The 16252-nt window shown below is 40.9% G+C and overlaps 1 protein-coding gene across 3 annotated transcripts; it reads right to left on the bottom strand.

The window, feature by feature from the left end:
• Positions 1-1646: 1646 nt before the first annotated feature.
• LOC308155218 (H-2 class I histocompatibility antigen, Q10 alpha chain-like) lies at positions 1647-12418 on the bottom strand. Of its 3 annotated transcripts, XM_080528488.1 has the most exons (16): positions 12283-12418; positions 10964-11239; positions 10374-10661; positions 9035-9328; positions 8676-8804; positions 8307-8327; positions 7904-7948; positions 7611-7637; positions 6942-6986; positions 6721-6750; positions 6114-6158; positions 5893-5922; positions 4047-4082; positions 3758-3784; positions 3529-3564; positions 1647-3319 (listed from the first exon to the last, which is right to left on the bottom strand). In XM_080528488.1, exons 1-16 carry the CDS (start codon positions 12335-12337, stop codon positions 3240-3242), a joined length of 1464 nt encoding a protein of 487 aa, XP_080384614.1. In that variant the 5' UTR covers positions 12338-12418; the 3' UTR covers positions 1647-3239. The 3 variants fall into 3 exon arrangements, with proteins under 3 accessions (XP_080384614.1, XP_080384615.1, XP_080384616.1); XM_080528489.1 differs by lacking the exon at positions 5893-5922; XM_080528490.1 differs by lacking the exons at positions 6721-6750; positions 6942-6986.
• Positions 12419-16252: the final 3834 nt, after the last annotated feature.

The following is a 16252-nucleotide window of genomic DNA, read 5'->3' on the forward strand; positions in this document are numbered from 1 at the left end:
GGCAGGGTTGTCTCCTTTCCCCTCTGATTTTCCTCATTGCCATAGACTGGATCATGAGAAGAACAACTGAAAACCATAGGACAGGAATCCAGTGGACCCTGTTCACCCAGCTCGAGGACCTAGATTTCGCAGACGACCTCGCACTACTCTCCGAAAACCACACACACTTGCAACAGAAGACAGATAGGCTACAGACTAACAGTGACCAGCTTGGACTCAAGATCAACATCGGGAAAACTAAGACCATGAAGCTAAACCAGAAAACACATGACCCAATCACACTCAGGGGAGAGGCTATAGAGGACGTGGAGCACTTCACATACCTAGGGAGCAACATCAGCAGGGATGGAGGAGCAGACAGGGACATAGTAGCACGCATCAGCAAAGCACAAGTAGCCTTCAATATACTCAGGCCCATCTGGCTGTCCAAGCAACTCTCCAACAACACAAAGCTACGGATCTTCAATACCAATGTGAAGACTGTCCTGCTCTACGGCTCTGAAACGTGGAGGACCACCGAGGGCCTCACAAGCAAGATCCAGGTGTTTGTCAACAAATGCCTGCGGTACATCCTCAAGCTGTGGTGGCCCATCAGAATCACAAATGAAGAGCTGTGGAGAATAACATACCAGGACAGCATAGCTACCACCATCAAAAGGAGAAAGTGGAGCTGGATAGGGCACACCCTTAGGAAGGACTCCAACAACATCACTAGACAGGCCTTGGACTACAACCCGCAGGGGAAGAGGAAAGTTGGAAGGCCGAAAAACACCTGGAGACGTTCCACACTCCAAGACCTGAAGAACATCGGGGTGAGCTGGCAAGAAACAAAGGCCCAGGCCCAAAAGAGAGTGAGATGGAGAGCTCTGGTGGACGCCCTATGCCCCTCAACGGGGTGAAGAGGACTAACTAAACTAACTAAACATACATATTTTATGTCTAGACTATTATATTATATATGTCTATTTCTAGGCAAGGCAAGGCAAGTTTATTTGTATAGCACATTTCATACAACAGGGGCAATTCAAAGTGCTTTACATATAGCATTAAAAGAAATACAGAAAAAGGATAGTAATAAAAAATAAAAATAAATGTATCACGGAGACTGCCATTGGCCCCGATTTAACAACCTAATAAGACAATGAATAAAAAGATATAGATAAAAGTGTAGTTACTGCAACTGTATTCAAGTGCTCCTCTTCCCGATATGGTGTGTGAGATTGCAGGTGCTGGTCTGTATTTAGCCGCTATCTTGCGCGACGCTCAAACAGACGCTCTAACAGACGCTGTAACAGATAGACGCTCTGACAGACGCTCTAACCGACGCTGTAACAGATAGAAGCTCTGACAGACGCTCTGACAGACGCTCTGACAGACGCTCTGACAGACGCTCTGACAGACGCTGTAACAGACGCTGTAACAGATAGACGCTCTGACAAACACTGTAACAGATAGACGCTCTGACAAACGCTCTGACAGACGCTCTGACAGATGATCTAACAGACGCTCTAAAGCCCAATGCACACGGCCCCGATTTTGTCGCACCGCCGAACATTCGATTCTCAATTCTTTGAATTATTTCAATTGGTGTGGATGGAGAATCGAATGTTGTCGTGCGATAAAATCGCATCGCACGCCGTGTGCATTGTCTCATTCAAATCAATGGAATCGAATTCGGCGGTGCGACAAAATCGGGCCCGTGTGCATTGGGCTTAACAGCCGCTCTGACAGATACTCTGACAGATGCTCTGACAGACGCTCTAACAGCCTATATTTGCAGCGAATTTATAGAGCTTGGATTATGGATCATGCTGCAGGTATAAGAAGTAAAAGATAAAACGATAAAATGATAAAAATAAAAAAAAAGATACAAAGATAAAACGATGGCAGCCAAGAACCTTGGAGTGATCCTGGACAACCGACTATCCTGTGCGGAGAACAATGCAGCAACGGCACGCTCCTGCAGATTCTTCCTTTACAACATCAGAAGGATACGACCATTCCTCACCAGAGAAGCAGCGCAACTCTTGACCCAGTCACTGGTCATCTCCCGCCTTGATTACTGCAACATACTCAAACATACTTTTGTCTTTTTGTCACGGAGACTGCCATTGGCCCCGGGCCTGAGCTAGATTACTCCTCCTGCTACAACTGGTGGATTGATGATTCACTTGCTAGTCAAATGTATTGATTGTAAGTCGCTTTGGAATAAGGTGTCTGCTTTACAATGTAAATGTAATAAAAATATAATTTCTACTCAGTCCACATCTCAACCTATCATCATCAGTAGACTAATTTACAGAAAATCTGTCCAAAATATCTTGCTTTGAATGCCCTGACCAGTGTAGAGTCTACTGTGGACTGATGAAAAAAAGATTACAGGCTAGAATTCTGCTTTAAAAAACACAAAGGAGGCCCCGCGGTGGTGTAGCGGTCTACGCACTGGCCGCTAGTGCATGCTGCCCACCGGGGCCGGGGTTCGTATCCCGGCTCGCCAGATCCAGATATGGCCGAGGCACACGGGAAGCGGCATATTGGCCGGCCGCTTCCAAGGGGGGTATAGGAGTATTTCTGGACTAGGATCCGTCGCGCAACACCGCCCCCTGGGTGCCGGAATAACGGTACTGGGCTCGAGGAGCCAGTCAGCCTAGTCTGCCTGGCGCCCTCCTCTGGGACTGCCGGCCACGGGGTCGTGCGGCGGATCCTATGCAATAGGCAGGGGATAATTGGATGCTAAGTTGGGTTAAATTGGCTACCAAATTGGGTGAAAAAGGGATAAAATCTGAAAAACAAATTTATAAAAAATTAAAAAAAACACAAAGGAGACAAATACAACTTTACTCTCTTATATAAAATCCAGCATAACAAAATATGATTGCTCATTAACCCTCCAAAGGGCCATGACCTGAATAGAGAGAAAAAACACACAAGCTGACTTTTGTTATTAGCATTATTGTCTAAAAGGAGAAAAATATCTAATATACAATAATCTTATGAGGTTGAGGCAATGACAATATCCTGTGAATCATCTTGTTTGTTTGTTTGTTTTGTTATATATTTTTAGGGCATATCTGCTTTTTTTAAAAGTTATTATTGTAATAGAGACAGCAAAGATTGACAGGAAGGATGGGTGAGAGAGGAGGGATAAACAAGATATGTCAAGGGTCGGAATCGAACCAGGAACCTTGTGATGATATGATATGCACATTAGTGTGCTATGTATAAGTGCCCTTGTGCCACTAAGCATTCATTCTCTGGTCATTTTCCAAAAGACTGTCGTGTTCTGGGCTGGAACCAGAAGCCCTGTCCCTCCTCCGGCCTGGCAGGAAAGAGAGGCATTAGAGAATGGGTGCCTTCATTTTATTGTAAAGCAACCTGCACTAATGACAAGAATGCTAATGATAATACACTAGAAATATAACACCAAGGGATGCCAGAGAAGTGAAAACATTATGGTTTATCGGTCATATTATCCTCGCTGCCTTTACCTGAAAATAAATGTATAGAAATCACAACAATCTTACATACCTTCATCGTTCGGCAACTGCTCAGTGCTGCCTTTACCTGGAAATAATACAAGAATAGTGATCAAACTCCAGCACTTCTACTGATTCAGTGTCAGTCCCCATCACCATAGCATCAACAATCTTAATGAGCGTTGAGGAACTGCTCATTGCTTCCTTCACCTGAAAATAAAAGAATAGTAATGAAACCCCAGCAGTGTCAGTCCCCATCAAGTCATAATTGAAAAACTTACCAGAGTCAGAGGAGGTGCTTCCGCCATCTGTCATTGAGAAAAAAAAGGATAAAACAATCGCTCTCTACTATGCCAAAATAGTTTTGATCAAAGCAGTTTATTATACAGTATAACAAGACAAATGTGTCAAATCTAAATCTGATGAGTTACTGTCCTCCTCGACCTTAGTTTGTTCAAAGTTTGTTTGGAAAATAGGTAAACAAAACAATGTAAATAAAATATGTCATTGTGTCTCACAACATGATGTACTGGTAAGAATAGAGAAATAAGCATCAACAATCTTAGTTACCTCCATTTGACTTTTCGGCATCAATGCTTCCGTTAGCTGGGGGGAAAAAGGAATGGTAATCAAACCCCTCTCTGTCATTGTGTGAAATCCAGTGCTTCTAAGATCGCCCCTTGAAATCAACAGAACCAGTGGGTCTGAACAATGAAATTGAAAAACCACTATTTCTACTGATTCAGTGTCAGTCCCCATCACCATAACATCTTTTTTTTAGGATGAAAGTTTATTTGAATTATATTTAATTGATGTTGAAGCCATCTTCTGATTAGTATTGTGCAACATATGTTTCATTCGATGAAAACCTGAAGAAGGCAGCTTGCATAAAATCAATTCTAATTCTGATTCTGCTGCCGAAACGTTGGCTAAATAAAACAATAGCATCAGAGCAAGAATGTGTGGCTTTCTTACTTTCTCCAACATAAGTAATACACATGGAATAGGGCCAACCATTTGCATATGCAAATGTAAATGTTTGAAAGGTAAAACAATAAAACTAGCACATGGGCTAGACCAGGGGTGCTCACACTTTTTAGGCTTGTGAGCTACTTTTCAAATTACCAGCTCAATAAGATCTACCAACCAAATAAAACATATTGCCATTGCTGCGAACACAAACATTTACTGTAATAATAACAAATTAAGGCCACGCTACACTGTTTCAAAATCAAAGAAGAGATTTATTAAACTATATAACAAATATTCACACTGGTAGTCCATTAACATTAACATTAACTCAGGAGCTCTGAGTGGTTTACACCAGACTGGCCAGTGCCAAGCCAGGTGCCATCGACGTCTCCGGGCGGCGGAGTGTGTGTGTGTGTGTCTGTCTGTCTGTCTGTCTGTGTGTGTCTGTCTGTCTGTGTGTGTGTGTGTGTGTGTGTCTGTCTGTCTGTCTGTCTGTGTGTGCATGTGTGTGTGCTTGTGTCTGTCTGTCTGTGTGTGTGTGTGTGTGTGTGTGTGCTTGTCTGTGTGTGTGTGTGTGTGTGTGTGTGTGTGTGTGTGTGTGTGTGTGTGTGTGTGTGTGTGTGTGTTGTGAGGCGGCGCGGGGCTGAGTGATGCCCTCTCCTGTGTGGTCCAGACGGGAGGCGTCCCGTCTGGACCACACAGGAAAAAAAAACAAAACTTTTTTTTTACACTTTTTTTTTTTTTTTTTACAATGCCATGTGATCTACCCACACTACCTTCGCGATCGACCGGTCGTAATGAGCACCCCTGGGCTAGACTATACTCTAGGATACTGTATGTAGCATGTAACATGTAGCTACACTACAGTTAAACTTGGCTCTGTTAAAGGGCAATCTTTGACAGGTACATCCATTTTTTTTACTTTTATGTTAAAGAGATGGTTCAGCCTATTTTCATGATTAAGTGAAAATGTATCTAACCCTGAGTTGTCCTCATAGCCCAGTAGTGAAAGCATCTCCAGTAATGCGTTCTCTACTTTGCTACTGGCAGCATCCATTTGATCTCATGGATGGTCAGTCCTTGCATCCAAAGCTCCATATATACATTTGATAGTAATGACATTTCCTCAGCCACATCCTACGGCTGTTTACCAAAGAAAAGTGGTGGGCTTTGTTGTTGTTTGAATCCCAGATTGCCCCTTTAACTAAATCAAAACTAGCAGACCCAGTGGCTCTGAAGAATGAAATTGAAGACCACTATATTTAAATAATGTTTTAAAATGGTAAGAATAGAGGAAGAAATAAGCATCAACAATCTCAATGAGCGTTCAGCAACTGCTCATTGCTTCCTTCACCTGAAAATAAAAGAATAGCAATGAACCCCAGCAGTTCTACTGATTCAGTGTCAGTCCCCATCACCAAAGTCATAATTGAAAAACTTTTACCAGAGTCGACGGAGGAAGTGCTGCTGCCATCTTTCATTTGAAAAAAGGATAAAACAATAGCTCTCTAGTATGCCAAAATTGGTTTGATCAAAGCAGTTTATTATACAGTATATTGGGGACAACTTTGTTAATTCATCATATTGTGAATGGTTACATTAAAAACATGAGTTAGGGTTAATGTGCAAATTAGGCCTAGTAAGCCTTTAAAAAAAACATCATACCAGATGGATTGGACATCTCCAGCTTAGTCTCCACATTCCCATTGCCTAGAAAAAGCAAAATCGTTTGAAAAACTGTAATACCACTGCATGTCCATAGTTAAATTATGTTAAACACTGTTTAAATGATGTTAAAACCACCTACTAAAAATAATATTGTGCAACATCAGTAATAAACATGGGATAAGGCCAACCTGTTGGCCACAACTGCATGCAAATGAATATGTTTGAAATATAAAACAATAAAACTAGCAGATTTGCAACACTACAGTTAAACTTGGCTCTGTTAAAGTAATAGGCCTAATAGATATAAAGGGGCATTCTGGTGACCACTTTGTTGCAGTATAAATCCCAGATTGCCCCTTTAACTAAATCAAAACTAGCAGAACCAGTGGGTCTGAAGAATGAAATTGAAAGACCACTACATTGAGATAATTAAAAAAAACAGGTAAGAATAGAGGAAGAAATAAGAATCAACAATCTTAATGAGCGTTCAGCAACTGCTCATTGCTTCCTTCACCTGAAAATAAAAGAATAGCAATGAACCCCAGCAGTTCTACTGATTCAGTGTCAGTCCCCATCACCAAAGTCATAATTGAAAAACTTTTACCAGAGTCGACGGAGGAAGTGCTGCTGCCATCTTTCATTTGAAAAAAGGATAAAACAATAGCTCTCTAGTATGCCAAAATTGTTTTGATCAAAGCAGTTTATTAAACAGTATATTGGGGACAACTTTGTTAATTCATCATATTGTGAATGGTTACATTAAAAACATGAGTTAGGGTTAATGTGCACATTAGGCCTAGTAAGCCTTTAAAACAAACATCATACCAGGTGGATTGGACATCTCCAGCTTAGTCTCCACATTCCCATTGCCTAGAAAAAGCAAAATCGTTTGAAAAACTGTAATACCACTGCATGTCCATAGTTAAATTATGTTAAACACTGTTTAAATGATGTTAAAACCACCTACTAAAAATAATATTGTGCAACATCAGTAATAAACATGGGATAAGGCCAACCTGTTGGCCACAACTGCATGCAAATGAATATGTTTGAAATATAAAACAATAAAACGAGCAGATTTGCAACACTACAGTTAAACTTGGCTCTGTTAAAGTAATAGGCCTAATAGATATAAAGGGGCATTCTGGTGACCACTTTGTTGCAGTATAAATCCCAGATTGCCCCTTTAACTAAATCAAAACTAGCAGAACCAGTGGGTCTGAAGAATGAAATTGAAAGACCACTACATTGAGATAATAAAAAAAACAGGTAAGAATAGAGGAAGAAATAAGAATCAACAATCTTAATGAGCGTTCAGCAACTGCTCATTGCTTCCTTCACCTGAAAATAAAAGAATAGTAATGAAACCCCAAACAGTCAATTGAAAAACTTACCAGAGTCACCGAAGAAAGTGATGCACGTCACCGAAGGAGGTGACAACACTTTTGACAACACTTTTGTCAGTCCCCATCAAGTCATAATTGAAAAACTTACCAGAGTCAGAGGAGGTGCTTCCGCCATCTGTCATTGAGAAAAAAAAGGATAAAACAATCGCTCTCTACTATGCCAAAATAGTTTTGATCAAAGCAGTTTATTATACAGTATAACAAGACAAATGTGTCAAATCTAAATCTGATGAGTTACTGTCCTCCTCGGCCTTAGTTTGTTCAAAGTTTGTTTGGAAAATAGGTAAACAAAACAATGTAAATAAAATCTTTAATTGTGTCTCACAACATGATGTACTGGTAAGAACAGAGGGAGAAATAAGCATCAACAATCTTACTTACCTCCATTTGGCAGAAATGGCTTTTGGGAATTAAGGCTGCCTTTAGCTGGGAAAAAAAAGGAATGGTAATCAAACCCCTCTCTGTCAAATCCAGTGCTTCTAAAGGCCAGTTCTGAGCAAGATCTACGACGAGACGAGACCGTTTTAGAACGTCCAGCCTCTAGTTGCGGCGGTCTGAATATCTTTTATCTTTGGTCTGAACTGGCCTTAAGATCGCCCTGTGAAATAAACACAACTGAACAATGAAACAGAAAGAACACTATAACATCTGAGGTCTAGATACAACATTCTCAAACTTAAATGAATGTCATGGTACTTAGTCACTCAGCCATGGTAATCAAAACCCTCTGTGTCATTGTGTGTCAAATCCAGTGTTTCTAAGGTCAAATGAAATACATAATTACCAGAAACGCCATCTTTCTTCCCTGAAAAAGGGAGAAGCATCAGAATTGTTTTCTATATTTAAATTCTCAAACTCAAATTCATCATATATCATAGTCATAGTTAGTTAGTTATACCATAGTCATAGTTAGTTAGTTAGAGTACTAAAGTTGGTTAATTTCAGTTATGTTTTGTTATGCTAAATTACTGTTACGGTTTGTAAGCAGGACAAATAAGCATATCTGAAGAGTTTTCTGATATAATACTGACTTTTACCACCTTGGTCAGAGTTGGTTTGGAGAATAGGTCAACAAAATAATGTCAGACTAAAACCTTTCATTGTGCCTGACAACAGAATAATAACAAATGCAATTACAATTGACATGTCATACCCATGAACCCAGCAAATGTCCCTTTTTTCCATAGTACAATCAAGATAATGATGATGAATACTAGCACCACAGCCACAGTCACAACAACAGGAATGATGGGAGATGGGTTGGGATCATAATATGTTCCATCTGCAAAACAGGCAAGAAGGTATCAGCCGCATTAGGAATCAATAAGGTGTTACCTAATCATCATAACTTTATTAGTTAGATTAATTAGAACCACTGTCATACACTGTCTCACGTAAAGAAAATGTATTACGTCAATCAAATATTGAGGCTTTGTAAATGGAGAACTATGAATAAACTCATTTAACTTAAAGGAATTTCAATACAAATGTGTGACTAATTAAGACTATTACCCCATGTCTTAATCAATGGCGTCTTTAATGTCCTGTGGATAACTTTGCATGTGTAATCGTCTCTCTTATCAGTCTCAGTAATCTCCACAGATGTCCTGATCTGGAAGGTGTCATCATGGTTGGGTCGTACTCCTGTGGTCTTCAGCCCGTCTTTTATTTCTAATTCGAAGCCATTCTTCAGGATGTTCAGCTGTATATCTTTGGGATAGAAACCTGTAGCCATGCAGGTCAAAATAAGTTTATCCTTTGACTTTTTCGCAAATGCATAGACCTCTGGAGGGCTGTCTTTGGAAGCTGTAAAAAGAGCAAACAAGAACACACAGTTGCTGAACTCAAATTGACCAATAAGTCTCTTGCTCAAGCATGGTTAGTTTATTCAGGATTCAGGTTGAGATGGGACAGAATAATCGATTAATCGTTTCCGAGGGTCAAAGTCGATTTTCAATATTTGGGCCGTTAACATTTTTTCCCCATTCAAATTCATGCAAATGAACGGACAGAACTAATGTCGGTTCTGTAGCACTATTTGTTGTTTTTGCATTAATCATGCAAAGAAAAATAATATACACAATACACAAGCATAATATTAATATAGTTTAGTAATTATTATTACTTATTGTCACTTATTATTATTATGATTGAGTGTGGAACGGGACAAGAGTCTGACGTCATTCAACTGCGCATTGTTAGTTTACAGTTGGGCTACTTGTTTTTAGCCTAGCTTAGCCTTGTGAGGGCTACGTTGCTAGTGTAGGAACGGGTGTTGTTGTTGTTTTGTTGGTCTCTTTGTAAAAATGGCAGTGTTTACATCTCCTGGCCCTATGGTAGATCCCATGCTGAAAGTGCATTCAGCTCGTCTTCAGCTGGAAGCACAGGAAGAAGAATCTCTTACTTCAGTGCATTTGAGCTGCACTGCGTTGGCCAAAATATGTGTGGGCCATACTTTTGCAGTGTAAGCTAAGGCTCAGGAAATGTTTAATACAATTAAACATTGTAATTGGAAATGACAGGACAGCTAGACAAAATGCGCGCATTGCTGTAATGCTGTGCAGGGTATTAGCGGCATACCTTTTTTCTGTTAGGCATTATTGTTATGTTAGCCTAATTTAAGTATTCAGAAGGAGAAATTCATGAGGATTAATACCAGAATAAATTTGATTGTTAAAGGTGTTTTTTTTTGCATTTAAGATATTACGTGATTTTTGGCCGATGATCCATGGCTGTCTTCGAAAAAACACAACTAAAATTAGTTTTAATCGACCATGAAAATGTTGAGTTATGCACATCCCTAGATTCAGGTGACCAATCAAATAAGCTTGTTTGTATAATATGCACTCACCAGTCTCAAGTGTTTCTTCTTCATATTTCATGAATTTCTTCAGCCAGTCCACACACTCTTTCTCCAGGTAGCCCTTGGTGTACTGGTTGAGGATCTGCACCTTGTCCCACTTCCTCTTGGTCGGAACTGCTTGATCAACTGGGGCCACCCACTGCATAGTGGCTTCATTAAAGGAAAGGAAGTCCTCCCCATCGTAGCTGTAACGGTCAGTGCCAGTGAGGAACTTCACTGAACCATCAGGCAGCTTGTTAACCGAACAGCCATGCGTCCACTGAAGGACATGAAGATCTAGGACAGAAATTAGAGGAGTGAAAATGATGCATCAATGAGCAGAGTATAGCGATCCAATGCATTGACTTTGCTCTTACAAAAGATCTCAATCAACACCTCACACTACTTCCATCCGGCTACAGAAACAGGTCCCTTCGGTTCAAGAATGTGTGCGACAGTAAAAGCTGTCACTGACATGCTGTGCTGCAGGGTTATGCTGTCTATGTTGTGTGACATTATGTCTACTTGTTATCTTTACAATGGACTGTGAACTCTAATTGCGTTGAGTGTGGAACCGATATGCAGGTGTGGTCTCTCACCAGAATGGTTGTGCCTCATGCGGTCCATCAGGATGTCAACGTTGACTTTGAACCACTGGGCCTTGCTCTTGCGTGACAGAGTGCCTTTCTCCCAGTAGGATTCCTCCAGCCTCTCCTTCATCCAGTCCTGTTTGGGAATCTTCTTCTCGTCTTTACTGTCATAGTAGTCAATCATTTTGTCATTCAGCAGGCCCATCGCAGTGAACTCATGGATACCAGGCAGTTGGACAGGCTTGGAGAGGGCAGTGTAGATGTAATTCAGCGAGAAGATCTCTCCTGATCACAAAGAAAATAACAACTCGATTTGTCAAAACCCCAGAGTAGAGGTGAATCACTCAGAAGTGTAATAGATTCTGAAATAAGGAAAAGAGACCTATAACTATCTTGACAAAACGGCATCACACACACACACACACACACACACACACACACACACACACACACACACACACACACACACACACACACACACACACACACACACGATAATGTAGCTCTGTTGGAGACCTCTACTACTAATAAATAAAAATAATAAATAATAAAAATCTAAACAATCCGACATGTGGGTCTACTACTACTACTACTACTACTACTACTACTACTACTACTACTACTACTACTACTACTACTACTACTACTACTACTACTACTACTACTACTACTACTACTATTATTATTATTATTAATAATAATAATAATAATAACAGTAATGTTAATTATGAATAGTATATGTATAGGCCTAATCATTATTATAATAACAATAATGGCAATAGCCTACTAATCATCCCAATAATAGGTTACAAAACATGTTTCATACTTCGATAGTTTGTGCAATCCTTTTCTAGAATATTTTCAATTGGAACACATTGAAAAATCGTCTAATGTGTGGACACCCGATTGATTGACCAAAAGTAGGCTACTTTCACTTACGAGGCAGCATATTGTTGCGCAGAACGGTAAAACGTTCTTACCGCTAGCCAAACTAGCCCAAATAGTGACATTACAACGATATACATCTCTGCCATATGCGTACTCTACAGTCCGAAAATATACGAATAAGTGTGTCAAGAGACGTTATGTTATAGCCTACTGTAGGCCTAATTAATAACAATAATAATTCATCATCATCATTATTATTATTAACAACAACATAATAGGTTATTTAAAAACATGTTTCATATTTCGATAGTTTGTGCAATCCATTTCTAGAACATTTCCACTTTAAACAAATGTAAATGGTCGAACTCTTTGTTTGTGTCGACACAAACTTTACTTTCACTTTCTCGTCACCATTGCGCAGAAAAGAAAAATATTCTTACCGCTGTGAATTGTCCCAAATGTCCCAAATAGGGCTAAACATAATACGAAATACATCTCTATCCTCGCGTGTGTGGCTGAAAATATATGAATAATTTAAATTAAAATCAATCCACACAGAATCAGTGTGCCGACGGTATGCTATACTGTAGTAGCCACCCTTCCTGATACTCCTCTTCCGTGTGCTGCGCACTTATCATAGTGTATCATTGTAAATCGACTTCAGTTACCATGATGCACTCCGTAAGACATGTATCCCGGAGCCATTGCATAAGAAACATCTAGTATTTAAAAAGCCTACATACATGAGATGTAGGCTACAGTCTCTTCCAAAAGTCAGGATTCAGCCTTTTTCAAATCATAAGAGCAATACCTTGCAAAACACTGTGAGTAAGCCTATACAGTATAATGGGATGAAACACACTTGACAGGTAGCATGCTTACATTGGGGGTCCTTATATCAGACCCAACTGAGTTCCCAGAATAAAGCAACTTTCTTCCTGTGCTGCATGTTTGGATTCATGCTGACTGACATACAGTATGTATGTACTAACCGTGAGAATTATAGAATTAATCGAATTATTATTAGAGATAGAGCTTCACATTGTAGAGGTGGAAGAGCAGGACACAGAGGATCAGCAGGTTAAAGCAGTGCTTGCTTCACTGAAGCCCTCCACCATGTCGAGATGGGAGGAGACCAGTCGTTTGATGAGGAGGAGGATGATGAGGAAGAGGAGGTTCAAACGTCCAAGAAAAGGCCCGCCTCAGCACCAGCATTGAAATCCCTGAACAAAATACCTGAGCAGTAACCAACGGCAGTCAGGGGAACAGGATACTCAACATAGAGTGTGCAAAGTGATTAACCGGTCCGACAGGGAGTGCATGGAAGTGGGCCACATAAATAACAGAAAACCAACTCAACACAGGTGCACAGCATAATCAGTGCAGAGTCCCAAGCGCAGAGTCCCAGTGCAGAGTCCCAAGTCACCAGGAGGAGGCACGAGAGAGTCGCCAAGGAGACCCGACCCATAACAATAAGTTGCATAAGGTAATATTGGTTTCTATGGGCATTACATTGCTTTTATTTGGAAGACATACTATAGTATGTTACTGTATGTAAACATCTTCCATGACCATAATTAGGCTTTTAGCCAGCAAGCCCACAAAGTTCCGTGTCTGGTTTTCAATAATCTTCATATGCATGCATGATAGAATGCATTTGGCACAGTACTTAATAGCAGACATATTGGATTTTGGCTTGTTTGATCTATCACCACACCTCCTTATTGTGTGTGTATAGTGGGGCGGGGGGTGTGAGAGAGAGAGAGAGAGAGAGAGAGAGAGAGAGAGAGAGAGAGAGAGAGAGAGAGAGAGAGAGAGAGAGAGAGAGAGAGAGAGAGAGAGAGAGAGAGAGACAGCTGAGCTTAAGCTCAATGCTGCAGAAGACAACAGGACCAGGACCTGTGTTTATAGAAAACCTTTGGCTTATATTTTCTCTCTGAGTGACAGAGTCTCACCAAACATGGTACAATGGGTTATAAGGTGGCTGCAGAGTTCTGCAGAATTATGAATGTAGCCTCTGTTATGCAACCTATGGACCTAGCAGCAGGAAATACTGTATGCCATGTCATTACAATGAACTTCACCCAAAGAAATTACATTTGTTACAGATAGCTCACACTATCATCATTCAGAAACAAATCTCCATTGCTGACCAGAGGGAGTTTTGTTTCAGCACGGTAGAGACCTAGCTTCCTGTCAACAGCAATCAGCTATGGACTCTGTGCACAAAATCTAAACAATCCGACATGTGGGTCTATACTATAGTGATAAGTGAACTGTTCACTCCAAGAAGCACTGGACCACACACATACGTATTTCCAACCAAGCTAGTGTCATATCATGTAGAAACTGTTTTCAGGCTTGTGAGTCAAGGTCAATCCTACAACATACTACTACTACTACTATTATTATTATTAATAATAATAATAATAATAACAGTAATGTTAATTATTAATATTATATGTATAGGCCTAATAATTATTATAATGACAATAATGGCAATAGCCTACTAATCATCCCAATAATAGGTTACAAAACATGTTTCATACTTCGATAGTTTGTGCAATCCTTTTCTAGAATATTTTCAATTGGAACACATTGAAAAATCGTCTAATGTGTGGACACCCGATTGATTGACCAAAAGTAGGCTACTTTCACTTACGAGGCAGCATATTGTTGCGCAGAACGGTAAAACGTTCTTACCGCGAGCCTTTACTAGCCCAAATAGTGACATTACAACGATATACATCTCTGCCATGCGTACTCTACAGTCCGAAAATATACGAATAAGTGTGTCAAGAGACGTTGGATCGTTATGTTATAGCCTACTGTAGGCCTAATTAATAACAATAATAATATAAAAATAACAACAATAATAACAATAATTTTAAAAAAAAACGTCCTATTAAGAATCCATCATCATCATTATTATTAATAATAATATTAACAACAACATAATAGGTTATTTAAAAACATGTTTCATATTTCGATAGTTTGTGCAATCCATTTCTAGAACATTTCCACTTTAAACAAATGTAAATGGTCGAACTCTTTGTTTGTGTCGACACAGGATTAACAAACTTTACTTTCACTTTCTCGTCACCATTGCGCAGAAAAGAAAAATATTCTTACCGCTGTGAATTGTCCCAAATGTCCCAAATAGGGCTAAACATAATACGAAATACATCTCTATCCTCGCATGTGTGGCTGAAAATATATGAATCATTTAAATTAAAATCAATCCACACAGAATCAGTGTGCCGCCGACGTTATGCTATACTGTAGTAGCCACCCTTCCTGATACTCCTCTTCCGTGTGCTGCGCACTTATCATAGTGGATCATTGTAAATCGACTTCAGTTACCATGGTGCACTCCGTAAGTGTCACGCCCTCTACCTCGAGGTAGTGGGCAGTGCCTCTTTCCCTCTCTCTCTCTCTCTCCCTCTAATTGGCAGGAGTGGCTTCAGGTGCGCGTTTTGTCCGGCTGTTCACAATTACCTCATCGTTAGCCCTCCATAAAGACCCGGTCCAGCCTTCACTACTTTGCCGGATCATAACTTCAGTTCCCCTTCCGTTCAGCCTGACTCCTGTTACCTGCCCTGCCCTCCTGCCCTCCTGCCCTCCTGCCTGCCCTCCTGCCTACCTGCCCTCCTCCTACCCGCCTGCCTGCCCTACTTGCCCGCCTGCCTGCCCCACCAGTCCTCCTCCCTACTCTCCTGCCCTCCTGCCCTACCAGTCTCGCTACCTGTCTCCCTGCCTAGATCCCTGCCTGCCTTCCAACTACTCCCCCTGCCTAGACCCCTGCCTGCCTGCCGACTACTCCCCCTGCCTAGACCCCTGCCTGCCTGCCGACTACTCCCCCTGCCTAGACCCCTGCCTGCCTGCCGACTTCTCCCCCTGCCTAGACCCCTGCCTGCCTGCCGACTACTTCTCCTGCCTAACCCCCCCCCCCCCCCCCCCCCGCTTGCCTTATGACCATTCTCTGCCTAATTGCAACCTTTAGTTTCCTGGTTTTTGTGTGACTGCACCCTCACTTGTCCTTTCTGTTGCTCTATGTTGCGCCCTTCTACTCCGAGTCACCAGGGGGCGTAACACCCCCTATCAATTGTTTTAAACTCAATTGTAATTGAGCTTGAGTTACAAGACTTCCTCACATACCGGTATGTTCGTAACACATGCGTAGTGACAATGGCTCAAATAATGACTGGAGACCGAGGGGGTAAAATATTAGTTCTGGATAATTTTAGGTACCACAAACACCGCACAAACTTACAGAATATTCGGTGGCGGTGTTGGAGAGAAGACTGCCGGACAGTTCTGGTTACCAACATCTTTGATGTAAAGGTAGTCAATCCCAACATCGAAGTTCGGGAGGTCTACGAACATGTACATGCCCCCGATACACAAATG

This window comes from Nansenia antarctica (genome assembly GCF_963989245.1).
Source record: "Nansenia antarctica genome assembly, chromosome: 4".
Lineage (NCBI taxonomy): Eukaryota > Metazoa > Chordata > Actinopteri > Argentiniformes > Microstomatidae > Nansenia > Nansenia antarctica.

Coding starts and splice junctions, on each gene's coding strand:
- LOC308155218 (XM_080528488.1), bottom strand. CDS start 12,337: ATGTATTTCGTATTATGTTTAGCCCTATTTGGGACATTTGGGACAATT. Junction 8,805..9,034: donor GCCATTGATTAAGACATGGG/GTAATAGTCTTA, acceptor CCTGTTTTGCAG/ATGGAACATATTATGATCCC. Junction 7,949..8,306: donor GAAGAAAGATGGCGTTTCTG/GTAATTATGTAT, acceptor TTTTTTTCCCAG/CTAAAGGCAGCCTTAATTCC.